Genomic DNA, 23065 nt, shown 5'->3' on the forward strand with positions numbered 1-23065 from the left:
TCCCAACCCAGGGATTGAACCTGCATCTCTTATATCTTCTGCATTGGCAGGCGGGTTCTTTACGGCTAGCACCACCAATAAACAAGTATAGTAAAATGTTAATTAGAGAATTCCAGTGGTTAGTATGGGGTATTCCCTGTAAATTTCTTTTAATTTTTTTAGTGGACAAATATTTTCATGAATATTGGAAGTAAGTTGGAAAAAAATTTATTATAGTCCCATAATGGCATCATTTAGAAATTTATTTTCACGATCATTGTATAAGCAAAGAGGACCTAAGAGGTCTTCTTTTTTTTTTGAGAGTGAAAAAGATTAAACTTTTGCAAGTAGGTCCAAATACCAAATAAACACTGTATTTTACACCTACTTTGGAGTGAATAAAGCCCCCACTTGATGCCCAAGAAGGACAAGGGCATATTTACAATCCAAATATACCTGAAGGACTCTTTTGGAAATAACCACATACTTTCCTACCCATGACTCTCCAGTTGCTGGGTTCTAACAGGTCCCTCTTGTTACAAAAACTGCTTGCCAAATACTAATGGGCTTTGAACACAAACCAGAAGGTTCCCCCAAGCCCAGCTAGGTGTAACTCCAAAATCCCACCTTGTTTGACTGGACCTCCCTCAGGAGCTCAAGAGAATTCCTGGTGAGAGCCCCTTATGTCTTCTACACATCTGCATTCTCCACAACTAGCCCAGGAGATGCTCTTAGGATGCTCAGAAGTAACTGTTCAGGGTGGCTTTCCGAGGCTCAAAGGCCAACAAGGATCACACAGTGGATATTTTTGTCTTTCTTCATAAAAACAAACAGGTCCATCCGGAGCCCCCTTATTTATACTGGTAAAATGCCAAGAGGGTCAAAATTGTGTGAAATTCTACTTTAATCCTCCAACTCATAAAGCAGCCCAGTGTGAGAGTGAAGGCTGCCTGGTGTCACATGGCGGACTCTGTCACTTACTGTGTGATTTTTTGGGGTAAATGGTTTAACTTCTTTATGCCTTACATTCCTCTTCTATAAAATGAAGCTGGTATTTACAGCTATTGTAGGATTGATGTTAAAAAGCCTCTTGATGAAAGTGAAAGAGGAGAGTGAAAAAGTTGGTTTAAAGCTTAACATTCAGAAAACTAAGATCATTGCATCTGGTCCCATCACCTCATGGGAAATAGATGGGGAGACAGTGGAAACAGTGTCAGACTTTATTTTAGGGGGCTCCAAAATCACTGCGAATGGTGACTGTAGCCATGAAATTAAAAGACGCTTACTCCTTGGAAGGAAAGCTATGACCAACCTAGACAGCATATTAAAAAGCAGAGACATTACTTTGCCAACAAAGGTCCGTCTGGTCAAGGCTATGGTTTTTCCAGTGGTCATGTATGGATGTGAGAGTTGGACTGTGAAGAAGGCTGAGTGCCGAAAAATTGATGCTTTTGAACTATGGTGTTGCAGAAGACGCTTGAGAGTCCCTTGGACTGCAAGGAGATCCAACCAGTCCATCCTAAAGGAGATCAGTCCTGGGTGTTCATTGGAAGGACTGAAGCTGAAGCTGAAACTCCAGTACTTTGGCCACCTCCTGTGAAGAGTTGACTCATTGGAAAAGACCTTGATGCTGGGAGGGGTTGGGGGCAGGAGGAGAAGGGGGAGACAGAGGATGAGATGGCTGGGTGGCATCACCGACTCGATGGGCATGAGTTTGAGTAAACTCTGGGAGTTGGTGATGGACAGGGAAGCCTGGCGTGCTGCGATTCATGGGGTCGCAAAGAGTCAGACACAACTAAGCAACTGAACTGAACTGAATTATAGAAAGAAACTTCATTTCCACATTCTCAGGGTCAACGTGACAAAACTCAGAACCACTTTAAATATAGAATTTGGTACAGCCAAAAGAATTAATGCTTTTAAATTTTGGTGTTGAAGGAGACTCTTGAGAGTCCTTTGGACTGCAAGAAGATCAAACCAGTCAATCCTAAAGGAAATCAACCCTGAATAGTCATCGGAAGGACTGATGCTAAAGCTCAGGCTCCAATACTTTGGCCACCTGAGGCGAAGAGCTGACTCACTGGAAAAGACCCTGATGCTGAGAAAGATTGAGGGCAGGGGCAAGAAGGGGACGACAGAGGACAAAATGGTTGAATGGCATCACTGACTCAATGGATATGGGTTTGAGCAGCTCTGGGAGTTGGTGATGGACAGGGAAGCCTGGCGTGCTGCAGTCCATGGGGTCACAAAGTCGGACACGAATGAGCGACTGAACAAAGCTGCCTTAGGTTTTCCTCACATGTGCCTCCAGAGTTTAGAGCTTAGTCCATAGAGTTTAGGGTCCTATAGTCTCAGGGCAGGAAGGGACAGAGAAGACTCCCTTACAACAGTCCTTCTTGAGACTCCTGGAAAGAAAACCCATGGTTGTCTTCTTCTCTGCTCCTCTCAGCATCTCCAGCAGCAGGGAAACCTGCCTGCCACCTCTCTATCCACTGCAGACGCCATGATCCATCTTTACACTCTGACTATGTGGGCAGGATGAGATGCCCAAAGTCGTCCTGCCCTCACTGTAGCACTTTCTAGTGTCACATGGAATGGCAAAAAGAACTACAGAAGAGGTGATGAAGGCCACGTACTCAAAGACAGGGAGGTTGTCCTGAATTGTCCTATGGGCCCAACAAGAATCTGCCTGCAATGTGGGAGACCTGGGTTCCATCTCTGGGTTGGTAAGATCCCCTGGAGAAGGGAAAGGCAACCCACTCCAGTATTCTTGCCTGAAGAATTCCATGGACAAAGGAGCCTGGCGGGCTCATAGTCCATAGTGTCGCAAAGAGTCGGACACGACTGAGCCACCAACATTTTCACTTTCAGCCTAACCACATGAACCCTTCAAAGTTGAGAACTTTCTCTGGTCATGGTCAGAGAGACAGGGCAGAAGGAGAAGTCAGAGATATATGACATGTGAACAGGACTCCGCATTCTGCTGCCCGTTTGGCAGTGGAAGGGGCAAGGTGACAAAGGATACAGGTGGCCTTAAGGAGTGAAGACAGGCTCGCGGCTGTCAGCCAGCAAAGAAACAGGGACTGCTGCTTACTTTCTGTGAGGAACTCAATTCTGATGACAACTTGAATGAGAGTTTGAAAGCGAACTCTAACCTGGAGCCTCCGAGAAGGACCCTGCCTTGCTGGTGCTTTGATTTTGGCCTTGTGATGCCCTGAGCAGAGGCTCAGCTGAGCGGCGCCCACACCTCCCACCAACAGGAACTGTGGGGTCATATCCGTGCTGCTTCATGTCACTGATTTGGGCTAATCTGTGAAGCAGCCATAGAAAACGAATCTAATGGCCCTTAAAATATCTGAGTTTCCCAGCAGGTCTTCTGGTATCTTTCTTTATTTATTTTGTTTAGGGCAAACACTCTCTGGGACTGGATCATCTTTCATAAACAAGGCTTTGAAGGCTGCTCACTTAGCTGCCCTGCTTTTAAGAACAACAATGAGATGCCCCAACTTCTTTCATCTGATGAACTCGGTTCAGCTATTCTGGGGCTGAACCTGTGAGGACCAGTCAGGATGAAGTTCTACTGGAGGACTGTGTGAATATTGGGGCCTTGGGTCCAGCCCTGCACTTGCTAACATTATGGACATGAAATGGAAAGCACAGCATACAAAGTCAAGAGACCCAGTTTCAAGTTCTCCTTGGAATATGTTCTGCAAGGTAAACAGAAAGCTTAAATTTGGCCTCCTACGACCAAATATAATTCTCCAAGTGTGGTGAGAGCAGCACATGACATAGCAGGTTTATGTCTGAATCTGCTTTTAGAAACCACAAATTCAAGGCAGTCCAAAATCCATCCTGCCATAGATGGAATGTCTGTGTACCACCCACCCCAGAATTAATATATTGAAACCTAATCTCTAATGTGATAGTATCTGAAGATGGGGCTTTTGGGAGGTGCTAATGTCATGAGGGTGGGGATCTCATGAATGAGATTAGTGCCCTGATAAGCAAGAGGTCTCAGAGAGCTCCCTCTCCCATTCTGCTATGTGAGGACATCTGCAAAGCAGAAGTGGGCTCCTACCAGACGCCGCATCTGCCAATTCCTTGATCTTGGATTTCTCAGCCTCCCAAACTGTGAGAAATAAATTTCTGCTGCTTATTAGCCAACCAGTCTATGGTAATCTGTTACAGCAGCTTGAATGGACTAAGACATCCACTGTTCACCTTTATTTAATAAGAAAGTATGATCCACTCTCCCAACAAAGTACTCATTCAAATCACTAATAAAATAGTATTAGAAATCAACTATAAATTATAAATAAATTAAGAACAAGCAAATGAATAGAATGCTGTTAACAACAAAATATTAAGAACCAAGTCACACAAGCTTTAATTTTCTCTGTTAAGACAGATTTCCATTTTAAAAATGCTTCTTGTTGACCCTTCTCTCTGAAAGGAAAGATCTAAGCTCTAATTGTGGTGCAGAGGAAACAAACCACAACCACACTTGAGTATGATCAGTACAAAGTCATTCATGAGACTCTGCTACTAATTACTGGTTTGAAATCAGAGGTCTTACTAATATGACTCACCTTACGGATTGAGCTAGCTTTCACCAGTGTTTAGTCTTTAGTTCGGCTCTGTCAAAATGACATTAAATTCTTTCCTTCAATATGAATTCAGCCATTTTTCTATTCAAATTCTGAGCTCAGAAAAGTCAGTCTAGGCACATGAAATGTTCATTTGACTTGGACATGGTTGTCTCTTCTCATTACACTCATGTGTCTCCATCCCTGTGGGGCACAGCTCAAAATAAGACAAATGAAAAACAAACCAGTCTGTTACAGGCTCAGCACTCACTTCCATGCTAACTTCTCTTAAGCTAGCTTTTTCAAAACCCTTTTCTACTTTCCACAATCTCAAAAAATCTTGCCTGTTCTCATATTTGAGTATGTTTATGTATTTCATAGAAAACTCAGGGTTTGAACTATTTGAACATATTAAATCTATATTTGATCATACTATCACCAATGTATGTACTATGAGTTTTACATAATTGTTAATGAAAATTATTATTCCCAGCTTCAACTGATATTGGAAATCACCACAGCATCAATATTGTCCAATCAATGCTGTCCCTGCTTAAATATTTGATCACCGAAAGGACACCTCTTACCTAACTTACAACTTTTAGAAGCAATAGGTAGTGCTCTGTGTGCTTATGCTCTCTCAAATGCAACTTCCTGTGTCCCACTGTGGACAAATCCTAAAATATCTAGAAATAAACATCACAGAGACCTTACAGCTGAATTTTAGTCATGCAAGTGTTAACAGGTTTCATCATACTCAAGAGACTCCTGTCTAATTACATTAAAGTACCTTGGTAAAGTCCTTCCTAATTTATTTTTCTATTTCTATTCCGACTGGATTATAAAATATGAGAGGGTAAGCACCCCTAAGTAATAAAGCTTACCCCAAAACATACTGTCCTTCCACATCATCCTTTTTTGCATAACAAGTGTTTAGCACACTGTCTTCATACAGAGGGGCTTCCCTGGTGGCTCAGCAGTAAAGAATCCCCTGCCAAGCAGGAGACACAGCTTCGATCCCTGGGTAGGGAAGATCCCCTGGAGAAGGAAATGGCAACCCACTCCAGTATTCTTGCCCGGGAAGTCCCACAGAGAAGCCTGGTGGGCTGCAGTCCATGGGGTTACAAAGAGTCGGACATGACTCAGCAACTGAGCACACACACTTCATAGAGCAGACGCTCAACATTTAGGATTTTAAGGACAAAAAAGAGGAGCATGGCTGTGAGTGAAGAAAGTGAAGATATACAACCAGCACCCAGGGGATGACAATGGAACATTCTAGCCAGAGGTGATGATTTAACCTGGCGAAGAACAGGAGATAAAGTTGGAACAGACGTGTGAGGAAAGGCCAGATGTCATAATTTAGACTCCATACGTTGGGAAACAGAAAGTCAAGTTTTTCTGTGGGAGAGAAACATGAATAAAATGGTGTTTGTAGAGGGTCACATGGAGAGAGCTTGGGTGGAAAGAATGGACCACAACAGAAAGACACATTGAAAGTAAAAGTGAAGTCACTCAGGCATGTCTGACTCTCTGCAACCCCATGAACTGTAGCCCACCAGGCTCCTCTGTCCATGGGATTTTCCAGGCAAGAACACTGGAGTGGGTTGCCATTTCTTTCTCCAGAAAGACACACTACTTTGCACAAGTATCTATGAGGGCAAAGACAGGCCTGGGAGGGAGAACATAGAGAGGTGAGTGAATGACTGCTGATGAGATGAGAAGGGAAGGCAAGAATGATGCCTGAACATGAGGCAATATCTTGCTGACAAACAAAAGTCCACTGAGCTCCATCGGAAAAACATGAGTTATTTTGGTGGTGGTGGTGGTGGTGAGGCCCTTAAGGTTTCCCCCAATGATCCCCAACAGTGTTCCAATTTGGTATAATCTTGTTAAACAGATGCAAAAAAAAGTCCAGACACATCTCCAAATGTTATCATCAGCAGCTTGATCCCCCAAAGTGGTCCATACTGAACAATTACCCTGGGTCTATGGGTGCATCTCTTCTCGTAGTCCTTGGGGGTCAATGCCTGTATTGGTTTTCTTTATTTTTATTTTAATATTTATTTATTTATTTGGCTGTGCCAGGTCTCAGTTGCATCACACAAGTTCTTTATTTGTGGCATGCAGACTCTTAGTTGTGGCGTGTGGGATCCATCCAACCAGGGATGGAACCTCGGCCCCCTGCATTGGGAGCACAGGGTCTTAGCTACTGGACCACCAGGCAAGTACTGTATTGGTTTACTATTATACCACTTTAGCAAGGGGCCACAACTCAGCAGCTTAAAACAACATGAATTTACCATCTTACGGTTCTGGAGGTCAGAAGCCCCAGATTAGCATCACTGAGCCAAAGTGAACATATCAGCAAGGTAGCATTCCTTCTGGAAGCCCGAGGGGAGAATCCATTTCCTCACCTTTTCCCTCGTCCAGAGGCTGCCTGCATTCCTTGGCACTTGGCCCTTCCTATCTTCAGAGCCATGAAATATCTTCATCGTCTCTCTGACCCCCTGCTTCTGTTGTCACATCTCCTTCCCTGACTCTGACCTTCCTGCCTCCTCTTATAAGCACAATCCAGAATCATCTTTCCATCTGAAGATCCTTAACTGCATTAGCTCTGCCAAGTCCCTCCTGCCATGTAAAGTACTACTGTATTCACAAGTTTCAGGGAGCAGGAGGTGGACATCTTTGGGGCCATGACTCTATCTTCCACAGGGTCTGTGTGGCTAGAGAACACCATTATCTGAGGTTCCCTTCACTTTCAGACTGGGTTTCCTCCTCTTCAGAACAAGAATATAAACTTGACCTCAAAGATCCTTCTGACGCTGTATAAACCCATCTGCTGCTGCTGCTAAGTCGCTTCAGTCATGTCCAGACTCTGTGTGACCCCATAGACGGCAGCCCACCAGGCTCCCCCATTCCCTGGGATTCTCCAGGCAAGAACACTGGAGTGGGTTGCCATTTCCTTCTCCAATGCATGAAAGTGAAAAGTGAAGGTGAAGTCGCTCAGTGTCCGACTCTTAGCGACCCCATGGGCTGCAGTCTACCAGGGTCCTCTGTCCATGGGATTTTCCAGGCAAGAGTACTGGAGTGGGTTGCCATTGCCTTCGCTGATAAATCCACCTACCAGGATCTAAAGACATCTATATAATTGTGCTCTATAGACTCACCCTTATGATTACCAACTGAACAGCTTCTAAAGGAGAGAAAGGATCTAAGGGCACATCCAGATTTGAGTCTAGTTAATAGATAAGCTGCTAAGTTAGGGTAAGCTGGATTGGAGAAGAAGGCTGGCAGTTGAGTTTGTCAATACCATGCGTTGATTAGAGATGTCCAATAGCTTGCTAGACAGAAAGAAATAGAGCAAAGACACCAGGTCAAGGCCAGAGAGAGAAAATCTGGAATCATCCACAAATAGTGTTTAATTAGTGGAATATCTGTGGGTTAATAGATCCTTCAAGGGGTAAAGGAAAGAAGAAAGAGCAAACGTTTGGAGCTTCACTTTTACCGAGAAGAGGAGGAGCTGGCAAATCATTTCAAACAGAGGCTTGATCAGAGAAAGGTGGAGACGTCTTAAATATGCAGACTGAACTATTAATTTTAAGGGAACTCACTATGAAACCCTTCCTAAAGTGGGTGGTTTTGGGTCACACTGCAGAATTTAAGAACGATTACTTTCATACAACGAATTGGTCTATTTAGGGTGCTGAAGCTTAATCTAAAAAATACTTTTAAAGCACATTCATTTCCATGTTTGCTGGAACTGAATAATTTAGCCAGGGCTGTGGTCTTTGAAAATCCTGAAGTGGGAACTTCCCTGATGGTAGAGTAGGTGGGAATACATCTGCCAATGCAGGGGACACAGGTTCAATCTATGGTCCAGAGGATTCCACATGCAGCGGAGCAACTAAGCCAGTGCACCACGATGACTGAGCCCGGGTGCCCAGAGCCCATGCCCTGCAGGGAGAGAAGTCAGCGCAATGAGAAGCCCACGCATGGCAACTAGAGAGTAGTCCTTGCTCACTGCTGCTGCTGCTGCTAAGTCGCTACAGTCGTGTCTGACTCTGTGCGACCCCATAGATGGCAGCCCACCAGGCTCCCCCGTCCCTGGGATTCTCCAGGCAAGAACACTGGAGTGGGTTGCCATTTCCTTCTCCAGTGCATGAAAGTGAAAAGTGAAAGTGAAGTCACTCAGTCATGTTTGACTCTTGGCAACCCCATGGACTGCAGCCCACCAGACTCCTCTGTCCATGGGATTTTCCAGGCAAGAGTACTGGAGTGGGATGTCATTGCCTCCTCCGCCTTGCTCACTACTACTAGAGAAAGCCCACATGTGGCAACAAAGACCCAGCTCAGCCAAAAATAAAATAAATAAAAAGTCCTGAAGTCATATCTGGTGAAATCAAATAAAAATGACTTGTTTACAATATTACTCTATAACTTGATCAAACTATAAAAGCATTATTGAAGTATATGTGTTATCACAGGACAAATTCTTCCAATTAGACTTCTGAAATGCTTTTACATCCAATTCTCCTTCCACATACAGTCTGTTGTTTTTCCTGTGTAAGTTTTTCCTGTGTAAGTAGCATTTACTAAAACTACTAAATTAGCAGGGCTTCCCTCGTGGCTCAGCTGGTAAAGAATCCACCTGCAATGCAGGAGACTCCAGTTCGATTCCTGGGTCAGGAAGTTCCCCTGGAGAAGCGATAGGCTACCCACTCCAGTATTCTTGCCTAGAGAATTCCCATGGACAGAGGAGCCTGGCGGGCTACAGTCCATAGGGTTGCAAAGAACTGGATATGACTGAGTGACTAAGCACAGCACAGTGTTTGCCAAAAATAGTAAAGATAAACTGTTAGATTTTCAGAGATATCAGTGATGTGTTTAAAAATGAAGGCTTGATTAAAACTTAGAAAGTACTTTCACTTGCAAGCTATTAGTTCAGAACTTCATCCAATGGTTCTTTCTCTTGGTTAGATTTTTTTAAGCCAATAAGTTGTAAGTTACCAAGTACAAACAGGATACAAAAAGAATTCTTAAAGTCATTTCGAAGACTTTGCCAGAAATTCTCTAGACAGTGCTGTTGCTTCTGCATAGCACTCCCACACCTGGCTTGCAAGGAAGCCCAGCAGTCTTGGCAAGTTCAAGTCCCACAGTTTCCCAGGATGTGAGCCTATTTAGATGTGAGTTTTATTTAGATGTTATGCTCTTAATATACTGTCAGCATAAGTCATGCTTGTTGGATGAACCTCCTGATAGTTTTCATCCCTTCGTGGTCTTTCAACTGATCATGACTTTCTAACAACAGAAATTTGAATTTGGCTAAGAACAGATCTCTCGCAGAGAAGAGAGAGAGGCAACCATTCATCTCAGTTGTTATGACAGATTGTCGTTTTTCTGAGATGAACAAAAAGTTCGCACATCATTACAAAATACCTTACTGTTAGACAGTGAGCGGCAACCTAGCTCTGACTTTTCTTTTGTCATATAAAGAGAATTTTCTGGGTTTTTTTTCTTTTTTTTTTTTGGTGTGTGTCCGACTCCTTACAGCCCCTTGGACTGTAGTCCACCAGGCTCCTCTGTCCATGAAATCTTCCAGGCAAGAATACTGAAGTGGGGTGCCATTTGCCCCTCCAGGGGATCTTCCTGACCCAGGGACTGAACGTGCATCTCTTGCATCTTCTGCATTGGCAGGTGGATTCTTTACCACTAGCACCACCTGGGAAGCCCCATAAAGAAAGTGTTGGAGTTCACAAATACATCTCCGTAGGCCATGTCTGCACAGTTTATGGTTCTTCAGGTAGCCTGACCCTGAGCCCCCAGCCCCCACCAAGCCAGTCTCAGTGCACAGTTGTGTAAGAGGGGGAGAAAGTCCGAATGAGTGGATGCTTATGAATAACCATTTCTGTAAAATTCCCAGAAAAAAATTAGATACTGTAAACACTTTAGGGCAACTTAGATGAAAACACTTCATAAAAACTTGCAATCATATGCTGGAGCTAGTTCAAATACATAATCAGCAAAGCTAAGCCTCATGGTGACAGCGAACCATTGCCTTTGAAGCCCGTTTGCTGATTCAAAGCAGCTACAGTAGGAAGGGCCAAACCTTAAATTTTATCTTGCATATATAAAGAGCGAAGTGATGCCAAGAAATTCTGCAGATGTTAGTTTCCTCGGATGACAGAACATAGGTTCATTTAATAAAGAAGGTGTCATTTAGCCCCAGGAATATAATGGGAATATTCTGGTCTATGATTTGTGTGCTCAAGGTCTCTAAGTAGTTTTTCCTAATCTAAACTTGGTTAGTGCATAACATCTGTGTGAACACAATGCAAGTTCAAAGCATGATTCACAGGGACTTCCCGGGCAGTCCAGTGGTTAGGACTCTGAACTTCCACTGCCAAGGGCATGGGTTCAATCCCTGGTTGGGGAACTAAGATACTGCAAGCCTAGCTTTTGAAAACAAAACAAACAAACAAAATCCCCAAGTATGATTCATGGAATAGTTTCCGCTACAGTAAAAGCAAAACTCTTACAAATTAGGTTTCCAAGAAGGTAAACACTGACAGTTTTTTTTCCCTTAAAATGCATGCATGGTGCCCTATAGTACATGTATTGGGTTGGCCAAAAACTTAATTTGGGTCTTTCATAAAATGGAATGGAAACACCCTAGCGAACTTTTTGGCCAACGCCATGCTAGCCATCTTCAATTTTTTACCCTTTCGACACTACCTGAGCACCAGCTCTGTGCAAAACCATTTACAACCTGCTGTGGAAAATGCAAAGTGAAATCAGAGGGATTACTCGTTTTCATTGTGTATGTGGCCCCAGAGAACAGAGAAGACATGAATTTTAAAACTATGTTACATATGTAAATGTCAAGACCGTCTGAAGAACTCAGCCGGATGAAGATGCCCTTCTAATATCAAAGGAGCAATTGCCCCATTGCCTGAAAAATGGTATGAGCTCAAAATCCAGATGCCAGGTAGTGAGACCCTGTGTCATGGCTGAGCTCCTGGGCTCAACTTTTTAAAAGGCCATCCTATGTTCTGAGAGAACAGCATTGAAACAAGTATACTATCAAGGGTGAAACAGATCACCAGCCCAGGTTGGATGCATGAGACAAGTCCTCAGGGCCGGTGCACTGGGAAGACCCAGAGGGATGGGATGGGGAGGGAGGTAGGAGGGGGGATCGGGATGAGGAACACATGTAAATCCGTGGCTGATTCATGTCAATGTATGGCTACAAAAATCACTACAATACTGTAAAGTAATTAGCCTCCAACTAATAAAAATAAACAAACAAAAAAAATAAAGACATGGAAACAACAACAAAAAAGGCCATCCTACCCAGTCAAGGAAGTAATCCTGGGGAAAAGTATTCTAAGATACTTGGATCTCCCACTTCAACCATACCACATACTAAGGGACTCCTTAGTACCTTAGTTATTGTTGTTTAGTTGCTAAATCATGTCCGACTCTTTGCAACCCATTGACTATAGCCCACCAGGCTCCTCTGTCCATGGGATTCCCCAGGCAAGAAAACTGGAGTGGGTTGCCATTTCCTTCTCCAGGGGATCTTCCCAACCCAGGGATCAAACATACATCTCTTTATGTCTCCTGTATTGGCAGACGGGTTCTTTACCACTTGTGCCACTTGGGTGCCCAAGGTGCTCCTAGCTGTGCATAATTATCTCACAGGTTGAGCACTTCTCACCCACTGCACAGAATATTCCATTTTTGAGACTTCAGTTACCAGGTAAGATTTTCAGCAGCAAGATCTCTGCAAAATGTGGTCTTAGACCTAAACCTAGAAGACCCTTTTTGTTCCAGTTACAGCTATACCTTCTCCTATTTATACATACATGAACTTACTAATTTCCATATTCCTATTTCAAGTGCAAAACAAAAAATTCCACCCATTCCTTGGAATTAATGGCCTTGTGGAAACACAAATATCATATTCATTGAAATAGCTGATTCAAACATCAGTAGGTTATTAATGAAGAAGGCTGCAATTCAACACTGATGAGCTAATGTCCTAAACATTTATTTCGTGCACGAAGAGATACATGAGTCTTTCCTGTACCTTATCAAGGTCCCCCCTTCCCTGATATACATGACTAAATTTATACACAATTCAGAATGGTCCTATTCCAGCAGTTATAGAAAAAGCAGTGCATGAAAGAGATGCCAGCGAACGGTGTCGCAGGCGATGAATAGGAAAACCTTTAACTCAACATGTAGCAAACAAACTAAACCCAGCGGACTGTGGGGAGCACCTCCTTTCCCTATCGGAACATCAGAGGTGGAAATCCACCAGGGTTCTCTGCTCCCTGGCACTCCTGAGCTCTGAAAATTTGTCAGAAGGGAAGACGGTGAGCAGTGGGCAAGACGGAAAGAGGGAAAGGTAAGGTCCAGCAGGAGGATGGAACGCTGGCGTGGATTCAGTCTGCAAGGCAGACTTCACAGAACACACACCTTCCAGGAGGAAAGGACACCTCCAGGCGAGGAGTCTGGGAGTCGGGGCGGGGGTGGGGGTCTACAGAGCCGCAGGGAAATCCTCCAGGTGGGCCTGAAAGGCCCAGCGAGGCCCGGCATCGGTGTCCTGGGTGGATGCCAGACGTTTACCTGGGGCGGCCTCACTCACCGTTTTGAAAAGCCAGGCAACAGAGAAGCATTCAATTTAGACCCCACAAACGGTGCAAAAGAAGCTTTGGGCGTCCCCCCACAAATACATTCTTATTTTGAAAACAAAAGACAAGCTTGTGGCCATTCTCAGAGGCGATCACATTCCTCCCAGGGCTGGAAAGCAGATTTGCAAAGGCCAAAGATTAGACAAAAGGCAAGAGCCCTGTAAATGATTTAAAATAACAACAACAACAAAAAATTAATTAGGGCCTCCCAGTTCCAATTCTGTCTCCCCTTCCGGGGATGATTCCTGGGCTATCCAGCAAATCCCTTAAGGCCTGGAAAAGACGTGGGATAAGGAGGGGGAGGAGACCCCGAAACTTTCCCAAACTGCGGCAGGCAGTGACCGCGGACCTCCGGGTTCTGGGGCGCAGGGGGCACCCCAGGGGCGGCGGCCACCCCGTCAGCCGCCGCAACAAAAGGGCCGAGCGCAGCCTTCGCGACCGGGCTTCGAGCACCCGAGCCCGGAGGTGGGGAACGGGCGATGGCGACGGGGGGGCGACTGCTGTCGCCCTGGCGAAGCAGGAGATGGAGCCGCGTGTCCGCGTCGCGCATAAAGGACCCTCGGCTGCATCCAAACCTGCCACCCGGGGCGCCTGCAGCGGGTGCCACCCGCACTCCCGGCGGTCCGCGGCCCCTCGGGAGCATCTGCCCGGGTATCGCGGCTTCCCCGGGCGGCACCACCCCGGTAGGGAGCGCGGCACGGGGCTGCGGGCCCGGTGGCGACGGCTTGGGTTCGGGTTTCGGCCGCCGCGGGGACACAATGCGGCCCGGGAGCCCCGCCGCCTCTGCCGCAGGCCCGCGGCCGACACAAAGCCCGCCGCCGCCGCCGGCCCTCGAGCCTTTCGGGCCCCGCCGCCTACCGACCTTGGGCTCCGGCGCCAGGCTCCCGCAGCGTCTTGGTCACCGCCTTCCAGACGTGGCAGCCCAGCAGGCAGAGCAGGAGCGCCGCCGACCTGCTCATCTCCGCGCCGCAGGGCCCCGGGCGGCGCGGGCTGGCCGATCACCGGCTCGGAGCGGCGCGTCACGGGCGGTCGGCCGCCGCGCCTCCCTCCATGTCGCCTGGCTCCGCGCGCGCCGGGCCCCGCCGCCCGATTGGCCGCGCCCCCGCCCGGCGCGGCGCCGGGCCCCGCAGCCCACGGCCGCTCCCGCCTCCGCGCGTCCCGGTGGGTTTCCCCGAAGAGAGCCACCACCGCGCCGCCGCCGCCGCCGCCTTAACCCCTTCGCGCCCCCGCCCGCCGAGGCGCCCAGGCCCGGGGCCATGGTGCCACCTGGCGGCGGCGCGCCCACCCGCCCGCCCGCGTCGCCACCTCCTCAGGTCCACCCCGCGCTCCCGCCGACCTCGGGGGGCCGTGGACGCGACCTTGGTGCCCACACCTCCCGGCCGCTTGGGAGTGACTACACCCCCTTTTCAGGCCCGTACCCTCGCACCTGGTTAGCTGATGGCCCTCTGGAGGCACTGGGGTCTCCCCGTGTGACTTCGCTTGGTTTCTGCAGGATCGCGCCTCCCTGCAGCTCTTCCTGTCTCAATCCACCCAGGAACCCTAGGGGAGATTCCACACCCAACGTCCAAGGTCTGTGGGCACAGAAAGGCCCAGGCCGTCTGCGCAGCAGGCGGCCCTCAGCGCCTAAGTGTTGACCGGGAACATCTCCAGGTTGAAGATTAGGTTGGGGAGGAAATTTACATTTATTAAGTGCTTTTTACTTCCCATTTTTGTCTTCTATGATCTCTAATCTATGATCTAATCTATCTTCTAATCTATGATCTCAGAGGTAGGTATTGTAGTCCCCATTTACAGATGGGAAAATCGAGCCTAAGGTTGTTTAAGGAATTTGTCCTTAGCACATAGCTCCAAGATTCCAGTAAGACAGTCTTGCTGGCCTTGGGTTGAAGCTCTCCACAAAAAGGTCTGGAGGTACTCCCACCTCTCATTCCAACTTCCTTTCCAGCACTTGCTCGTGTCTGGGTGCCTTCCTCCATACAACCCTCATGTCCCCTGACCCTCTTTCACCCCATCTCCCAACCAGCACTGTGGGGACCCTGGGACCTCTGTCCGGGACCTCTGCTCTGGGGAGAGCCACACCAGGCTCACCAGACGCTCAGTGCTGCCTCCAGAGCAGTAGGCCAGAGGAGGGTTATTACTGTAATTTTATTAATTGGGCATTAAGGCATGGCAGGCACTGTACCAAAAAGAGAATGGAGGATGGCGCTTGCCCAGTTGGCTTATTATAGACAATCCTTGTGAGCTACAATAAAACCCAGGAGGAGGGGAAGCCCTTGTGTGTGTTATTTGCACCCCAAGGACCAATGCCTCAATGAGTGCAAACTGGGCACCTGCACAGGGTGGGGGGTAGTCAAGAAGGCGGAAAAGAAAACCCACAGCTAGGGACTGCCTGATACCTCCCCTCCTCCTGACTTCCAGTGTCAAAGCCTTAGGGTAATTCCGGAGTCCACATCAGAGCCAGGAGAGAGGAGCCTGTGAGAGGACCATCGAGATCAGTCTGTCCTCAAGTCCAGCTTGGGTTCCTGCCCACAGGAGCACAGAGGCCAGGCCAGTGAGCTTGCTGGGTAGAGGATGGCTATTGCAGTTGGGCGGTCTCAAAGTTTTAAAGTCTCTTTTTTGGGCTGGGGGGCTGCTTCTAAGAAAAGAGACATTAAGTCCATCCCAGAGCTGAAACTTCTCCCTTCATATCTTTTGAAAATGTGCCTTTGTCTGGGATGTTGGTTCTAAGAGACAGGAGTAGCCTGAGCAAAATAATAATAGAGAACTAGGTAGTTACACTTTACCTGGGACTCCTACAACATCCTGTGAGCGATGTGCCAGGTCTCATGAGGGAACCGAGGATACAATTATATTTGGAGTTCCTAGTATATGCCACCCTCACTAGACTGGAGATGTTTTCTCATAACAACTTCCTTGGGTGGTATTATTATTCCTATTTTATGGATGAACAAACTGAGGCTTAGTGACAAATAATTTGCCCACAATGTCTGGGTCTGATGGCAGCAAACTCAAATTCCCTATATCAGGTTACCTCCAAGAAAAAATTTCTTGCCAATGATTCCAGTTACCTCTAGCTATGTTCACGTTGTTTTACAAACAGGGATTCAAATCCTGGTAAGGGCTGAATGTTGTTAACAGTTTGTGATGAATGGTATTGTGCCGATGTTAATTTCCTGGTTTTGATAGTGTGCTTTAATTATATACGATATTACAGTTGGGGGAAGCTGTGAGGAGCTGGGTGCAGGGTGTTAGGGACCTCTCTGCAGGTCTTTTGTAACTTCTTGTAAGTCTATCATTATTCAAAATAAAATTAAAAAAAAAAACAAAACCTTCTTCTATACTGTTTTTTCCCCTAAGATTTATTGTTTACCCAAAACACTGGTATTTGGGATCCTGAGTGAGTGATAGTTGCTCAGTCATGCCTGACTCTTTGCAACCCCATGGACTGTAGCCTGCCAGACTCCTCTGTCCATGGAATTGTCCAGGCAAGATTACTGGAGTGGGTTGCCATTTCCTTCTCCTTTGGGGATCTTATATCTATGCTAATATAGAGTTCTAAAACTCTTAAGAGTGGGAGAAGCTTAAGTAAAGACTCATTGCTTAGTCTAATCAAGTTTGGGTCACAATCAGGACTTGCAGATGGTCAAGATAACAGTTGTTATTACTGTGTGTGTAACAAAATTTCTGTGGATGACATGGCACTTTAGGAGCAGTTTATATATCTTGATAGCAACACTGAGGCTTGTATAAATAGCTTCAGAACTACCAGCCCCATTCCATTTTGAAGATGAAACAGAAAGAGGTTAAATACCTTGCATAAGAGGTTAAATACCCATCTCAAAACCAAGGAGAGAGCTGAGGCCCCCATAAGCATTGTGTCCTCACATGGATGTTTTCTAGCTACTTGGGTGGGAGGCTAAGAACACAGAAATTTTGCAAAATCACACCATCATCTGCACTTTGCATATTATCTGCCTGGCATTACATAAGAATTAAATAATCACCCTTCTCCACTACCGGAATAAAAGAATATGGTTTACCTTTTCTCCTGTTTCAGAAACCAGACTCCCACTTAGTAACAGTGTGGTTGGAGGTGGGGGAGTCACTGCTTAGGAGGGAGTGTTTGCAGAACAATGGAAATCAGAAGTGTTCTTTCCTTCTAGAACTTTTCCTGTTGCTCTTATTAAAATCTCACATTGTTTGACTAAAGATGAATTATGACTGTACTTACTTGAAATTGCTTAGAAGTTGCCTGACTGCATTTCATTTCAATTTTCAAGTTCTCTGCCAAAAGCAGTGATGCCATATACAGAACTTTTCCTGGCTGAGTTTTTCCAGAGACCTTGACTTCAGAGGCTGTGTCAAGGCATCTTAGTCCAAGATTATTTCTCCCGTTGAAATCTTTCCTGATGTTGGTGCCCGTGAAGTGGAATTTTAATTGTCTAAATTTATTTCAAGAGGTGTGTCTTTCCTTCTCCCCATTCTCCTCCTGACCCCCTGCTCCCTCTGGTCTGCTCCTGAGTGAGAAACAGCCTGTGAACAACAAACTCAGTATGAGATCTGTACAGATCAGGAAGTGTGTCATGGCCATTCCAACTCCTGTTTGCTGACGCTTTTATTAAAGTTAGATAAAATGTAGCCAGAGGTGGAAATTGGAAGGGCTCAGCAATTTTTTTCAAAACATCTTGGCCGTCCATTTGGAAAAGACAATGACAAAAGGTGAAGAAATTACTGAAAAGGAACTGATATTCCTAATGCTTGCACATTCCCCTTTATTGGTGAGTCACACCCATGTCAATCCATGAGCCTTTCAAATAGGATCTTCTTTCAGCTTCCCGAGAGAAGTTGCAAATGTGTATTAACCTACAACAGTGACTCCCTGGGGTGGGGGATTCAGGTCTCCTGTATGATTGTTCTTTTTTACATGCCTCTGCATCCCTAGAGGAGTCTGGGATGCAGCAGTAGGTCTTGGCTGTTGAAGAGGCTATTCAGAGGCTGGTGGATACCTGAGAACCTGGTTGCCTGTTCCATTAGCTCAAACCTTTGCTGGCGATTGAATGACAGTCCTATAGTTCAGGGGGGCTCAAGGAAAGTAGGAACCTCAGCTTCTGTGGATGAAGAATGTCATCTGTCAAATCAGTAAGCAAAGGATGTTGCAGCCATCAAGTCTTCAGTCTCTGTGGCCAGCCCCCCACCCTCACTGTGCACCCTGAGGGGATTCAGGATGGAGAAAAGCAGGATCCTGGCCCCCTGAATAGCTAAGGTGCGTAACAAAGGAATGATTTCAGTGAGTCCCGTCTCTTGCATCTTTCCATACACAGAAATGGGCTAAATTCATTAATTGGTTATGTTTGGTGTTTCTTTAATTAGCAGTAATCTTTTTGTGTTCCAACTGCTTGCTTTGGGGGGTTATTTGTTTGTTTGCTTGTTTGGTTCCCCCTCCCCCAAATTTCGGTATTTCCTGGCTCCTCGCTTGCCTTTTTGGGACAGTCCCTCAGAGCTATCTGAGAGGCTGTCTCCCAGGCTTAAGTCCCCAGTATGTCCACCAAATAAGTACAATTCTCTACTTTTAGGCTGCACAAAAACATAGTTAGGGAAAAGACAGGAAGCTAATGGTGAAAACGGAGAAGGTAATTAACAGTAATTGAGCTCATGTTTTGTGGCTCCTTCTGTACCCTGAACAGGGAAGAAAGCTTCACTGTGCTGTAGGCTCCAGTCTGTTTCAGGTTAACTCTATCTGAGTGGTATCTATTTTTATTTTTTTAGGCCACACACGATTGCATGTGGGACCCTAGTTTCCTGCCCAGGGATGGAATCCATGCCCCCTGCATTGGTACTTGAGTGGTACTTGCTTGCCCTTTTCCTTTAACATCATTTCCTCTTTGCTTAATTTTGAGGCTCTTGACCCAAAGCTACCTGCTGCCAGGTCATTTCTCCTAATGCCCTGGGCTGTGTGCTAAGTTTCTTCAGTCATGTCCAACTCTCTATTGAGAACAGGGCATCTGTCCAGCTCGTCGCCATATTTGCAGCATCTAGAAAAAAATATCTGGCACAAAATAGATGCTCAGTAATACTGGCTGGGACTTCCCTGGTAGTCCAGTAGCTAAGACTCCAGGTCCCAAATGCAGGGCGCCTGGGTTTGGTTCCTGGTAGGGAACTAGATCTCACATGCTGCAATGAAGATAGAAGATCCTGTGTGCCACAACTAAGACCCAGCACAGCCAAGTAAATAAATCCAGATTATAAAACTAAGTACTGAATTGAAGAGGCCAGATCCTCACTCTGTACACACTGACAGCTGACTGCCAGGAGCCCCCAGGGGGGAAGCATAGGAGAGGAAAATAAAAAGTAACATTGTTTCAGAAATTTTAAAAATGTGTTTATTTTGGCTTTGCTGGGTCTTCATCGCTGCCAGAGGGCTTTCTCTGGCTGCGGTGAGTGGTTGTGGTTCTCGGGCTTCTCATTATGGTGGCTTCTCTTGTTGCGGAGCTTGGGCTCTAGAGCCCTGGCTCAGTAATTGTGGCACAGGGGTTATTTGCCCCACAGCATGTAGGATTTTTTCCCAGACCAGGGATCAAACCCATGTCTCCTGCATTGGCAGGTGGATTCTTAATCGCTAGATCACCAGGGAAGTCCCAAAAGGAACATTCTTAAGCTGACAAAAAGCATCAAATGGACCAAGGAATGCCACAACCTAGAGATTTCCCTTTCACCCATTCCCAAATCAATGCCTTGCTAAAAATAGGATTCCTCTGCAGGGAGCCTTCTTTGGAAGGCTTCAGTGTCTTCCCGTATACAATAAACCCTCTGTACACAGAGGCAAATTTGTGACTCCAGGCTGACCAGGCTTATACTTCAGCTCTGTGACTCTTAAGAGAGTCAGTTCATTGTTCCCTGTCTTGGTTTGCTCCTTTGTCAGATGGGGACGAAAAGAGTGGTACCTCTGTCCAGGGGCTGCCATGTAGATTTGGTGAGGTAATGGACAGAGCCTGGCTTGTGGTAGCAGCTGTCTGTGTGCAGAGTGGTCATTTCTCCCCTGCAGAAGTAGGCTGGTTCTGAAGCTGAAAGGTTTTTGGGCAGCAGTGGGGACCACCGGCTTGGCCTTAAACCTGCCCTGTGAGGTACTGCTGGCTTTGACTCTTCAGCTGAAGTGGAGATGCTTTCAAGCTGTTCCTTCCAGGACAGTCACTCATGTGACTTCAAACTTTCTTGTTCACAATCTGTTCTGCTGGGCTGTGGACCCTGCACAGACCCCCAGATGCAAGGAATGAAGGAAGCAGATGCCTCCTGGACTAAGACAGTTGCTTCATGGAGGAGGGTGGAAATCAGCGGTCCCTGGGCTGCTTTCCTTGATCTGTCACGTTGTCTTATCCCATCCGAGGGAGAGCCCAGGTAAGCATAACAGAGGGGGAGAATGGGCAGGCTGTCTTTAGCAGTGTGCAGGCTGGGACCAGCTGAGGAAGTCAGGAAGGAGAAACACATTTGCCCCAAAACAAAAATAAACAAATGGGACCTAATTAAACTTAAAAGCTTTTGCACAGCAAAGAAATCCATAACGAGATGAAAAAAAAAAAAAAACCCTCAGAAGGAGAGAAAGCATTTGCAAATGAAGCAACTGACAAGGGATTAATCTCCAAAATATATTTACAAGTATATTTTGTAAATATGCAACTCAATTTTAAAAAACCCAATCAAAAAATGGATAGAAGACCTAAATGTACTCTTCTCCAAAGAAGACATACAGATGGCCAAGAAGGCATGAGAAGATGTTCAAGATTAGCAACTGTTAGGAAAATGCAGATCAAAACTACAATGAGGTATCACTTCACACTGGTCAGAATGGCCATCATCTAAAAGTCTACAGATAATAAATGTTGGAGAGGGTTTGGAGAAAAGGGACCCTTTTGTGCTCTTGGTGGGAATGTAAATTGATTCAACCACTATGGAGAACTGTATGGCGGTTCCCTAAAAACTAACAATAGAACTGCCATATGACCTCACAATCCCATTCCTGGGTATATAGGCTGAGAAAACCATAATTCAAAAAGACACATGTACCCTAATGGTCATTGCAGCACTAATTACAATAGTCAGGACATGGAAACAATCTCAGGTCTTTAATGTTAATTTATTTACCAGTTCACATTTAAAAAAATAACCAAGTTGTCAAAGTATGAAGATTCTTTTCCTCTTAACAAAGCCACAAGGAGTGAAATATAATCTGGAATTTGTTCTTTTATGAGTATCATTACACAAAATGTTTGCAAGTTAAAACTGAATACAGGAGAGAAAATAAAGCATTTTGTTTTACTGGCGTCCTTGGAAATTTGTGTTCTAAACTGACAGCCAAATCAAGAGCAGGTAGGTACTTGTAGCTGACAGAGCTTGAATGTGATTCTGACAGTGTATCTAACTTTGAACTTAGAAATCATTTCTATCAACTTTTGCCCTCAAACACACCCATACACCAAAAATTATGGCCTAGTTTTTTTTAAAGCTTGCACAAGAATAAAGGGCTTCCCAGGTGGTACAGTGGTAAAGAATTCATCTGCAGGAGACATGGTTCGATCCCTGGGTTGGGAAGATCCCTTGGAGTAGGAAATGGCAACCCACTCCTGTATTCTTGCCTGGAAAATTCCATGGACAGAGATGCCTGGCAAGCTACAGTCCATGGGGTAAAAAAGAGTCAGACACTGAGCACATAAAAATAAAAGATTTTAAAACTTGGGAGAGATGGTGATCTACTGCCTATTGACATGAAAGGAAATAGCACTTGCAAGTGAAAATTATACATGAGTTAGAATTATGCAAAAATGGACATAGCCATCCAGGAAAGAAGTGGGAGAAGATGGTAGCTGGATGAATCGAATAAAATCTATCTCAGAAGATTCTAGAAAAGGGAGGTGGGAGGGAGGCTTTAGAGGGATGATTTGTATGTACACATACAGCTACAGAAACTAACACAACATTGTAAAACAATTATAGTAATAGTAGTAGTGTTAGTCGCTCAGTCTTGTCTGACCCTTTGCGACCCCACGGACTATAGCCCACCAGGCTCCTCTGTCCATGGGATTCTCTAGATACTGGAGTGGGTTGCCATTCCATTCTCCAGAGGATCTTCCTGACCCAGGGACTGAACCCGGGTCCCCTGCGTTGAAGGCAGATTCTTCATGATATGAGTTATAGAGAAAACAATTACACTCCAATAGTAAAATAAGAGGGGGGAAAAAGAGTTCTAGAAAAAAGCTGCATTCATTAAACTTCTTCTCCAGAGGCAGCTGCAGCTATGACTTGATCCCAGTGCACATTCATTGTTTTGCTTGCAGGGCATCCAGGCTCCCTGCATTTGGTAATGAAACTGATACTTATCTAAAGCATCTACCCTCACTTTCCTCTCAGTCCAGGTTCCAAGGGGAGACATGTGATCCAGGTTTGGCCAGTCAGCATGGAAACCCTCACCCCCACATCTAGCCAGTTCAGAGGTGGAATCATGATTCAGTCAGTTCAAATCAGAATCAATTCCAGAACATTTTTAGAATTTGAAACGCTTGAGAGAGAGGAGAACTTTTCCAGCTGGAATTAATGAGAGAAGATGATAAAAGATGGCAACCTCTGGCAGCCATCTTACACCAAGAGGTAAGAACCTCAGAATGAAGCCAAAGCAAAGTAAAGCAGGAGTAAGACATGGAGAGAGTAATGTGAATCCAGTCAGCATCTTCCAGGGACTTTCACCTGGTGAGTGAATAAACTCCATTTCTTTTTCTTTCAGCCATTTTGAATTGAGCTTTCTATACCCAACCC

General features: G+C 45.7%; 1 protein-coding gene across 1 annotated transcript in view; it reads right to left on the reverse strand.

The window, feature by feature from the left end:
• FAM171A1 (family with sequence similarity 171 member A1) overlaps positions 1 to 14463 on the reverse strand; it is a 126596-nt gene extending 112133 nt beyond the window's left edge. The window contains exon 1 of the mRNA XM_043478728.1: positions 14127 to 14463. Within this exon, the coding sequence (XP_043334663.1) occupies positions 14127 to 14223 (97 nt within the window). The 5' untranslated portion in view covers positions 14224 to 14463. The remainder of the gene's footprint in view (positions 1 to 14126) is intronic.
• Positions 14464 to 23065: the final 8602 nt, after the last annotated feature.

Source organism: Cervus canadensis, chromosome 10, assembly GCF_019320065.1.
Source record: "Cervus canadensis isolate Bull #8, Minnesota chromosome 10, ASM1932006v1, whole genome shotgun sequence".
NCBI classification, from domain to species: Eukaryota; Metazoa; Chordata; class Mammalia; order Artiodactyla; family Cervidae; genus Cervus; species Cervus canadensis.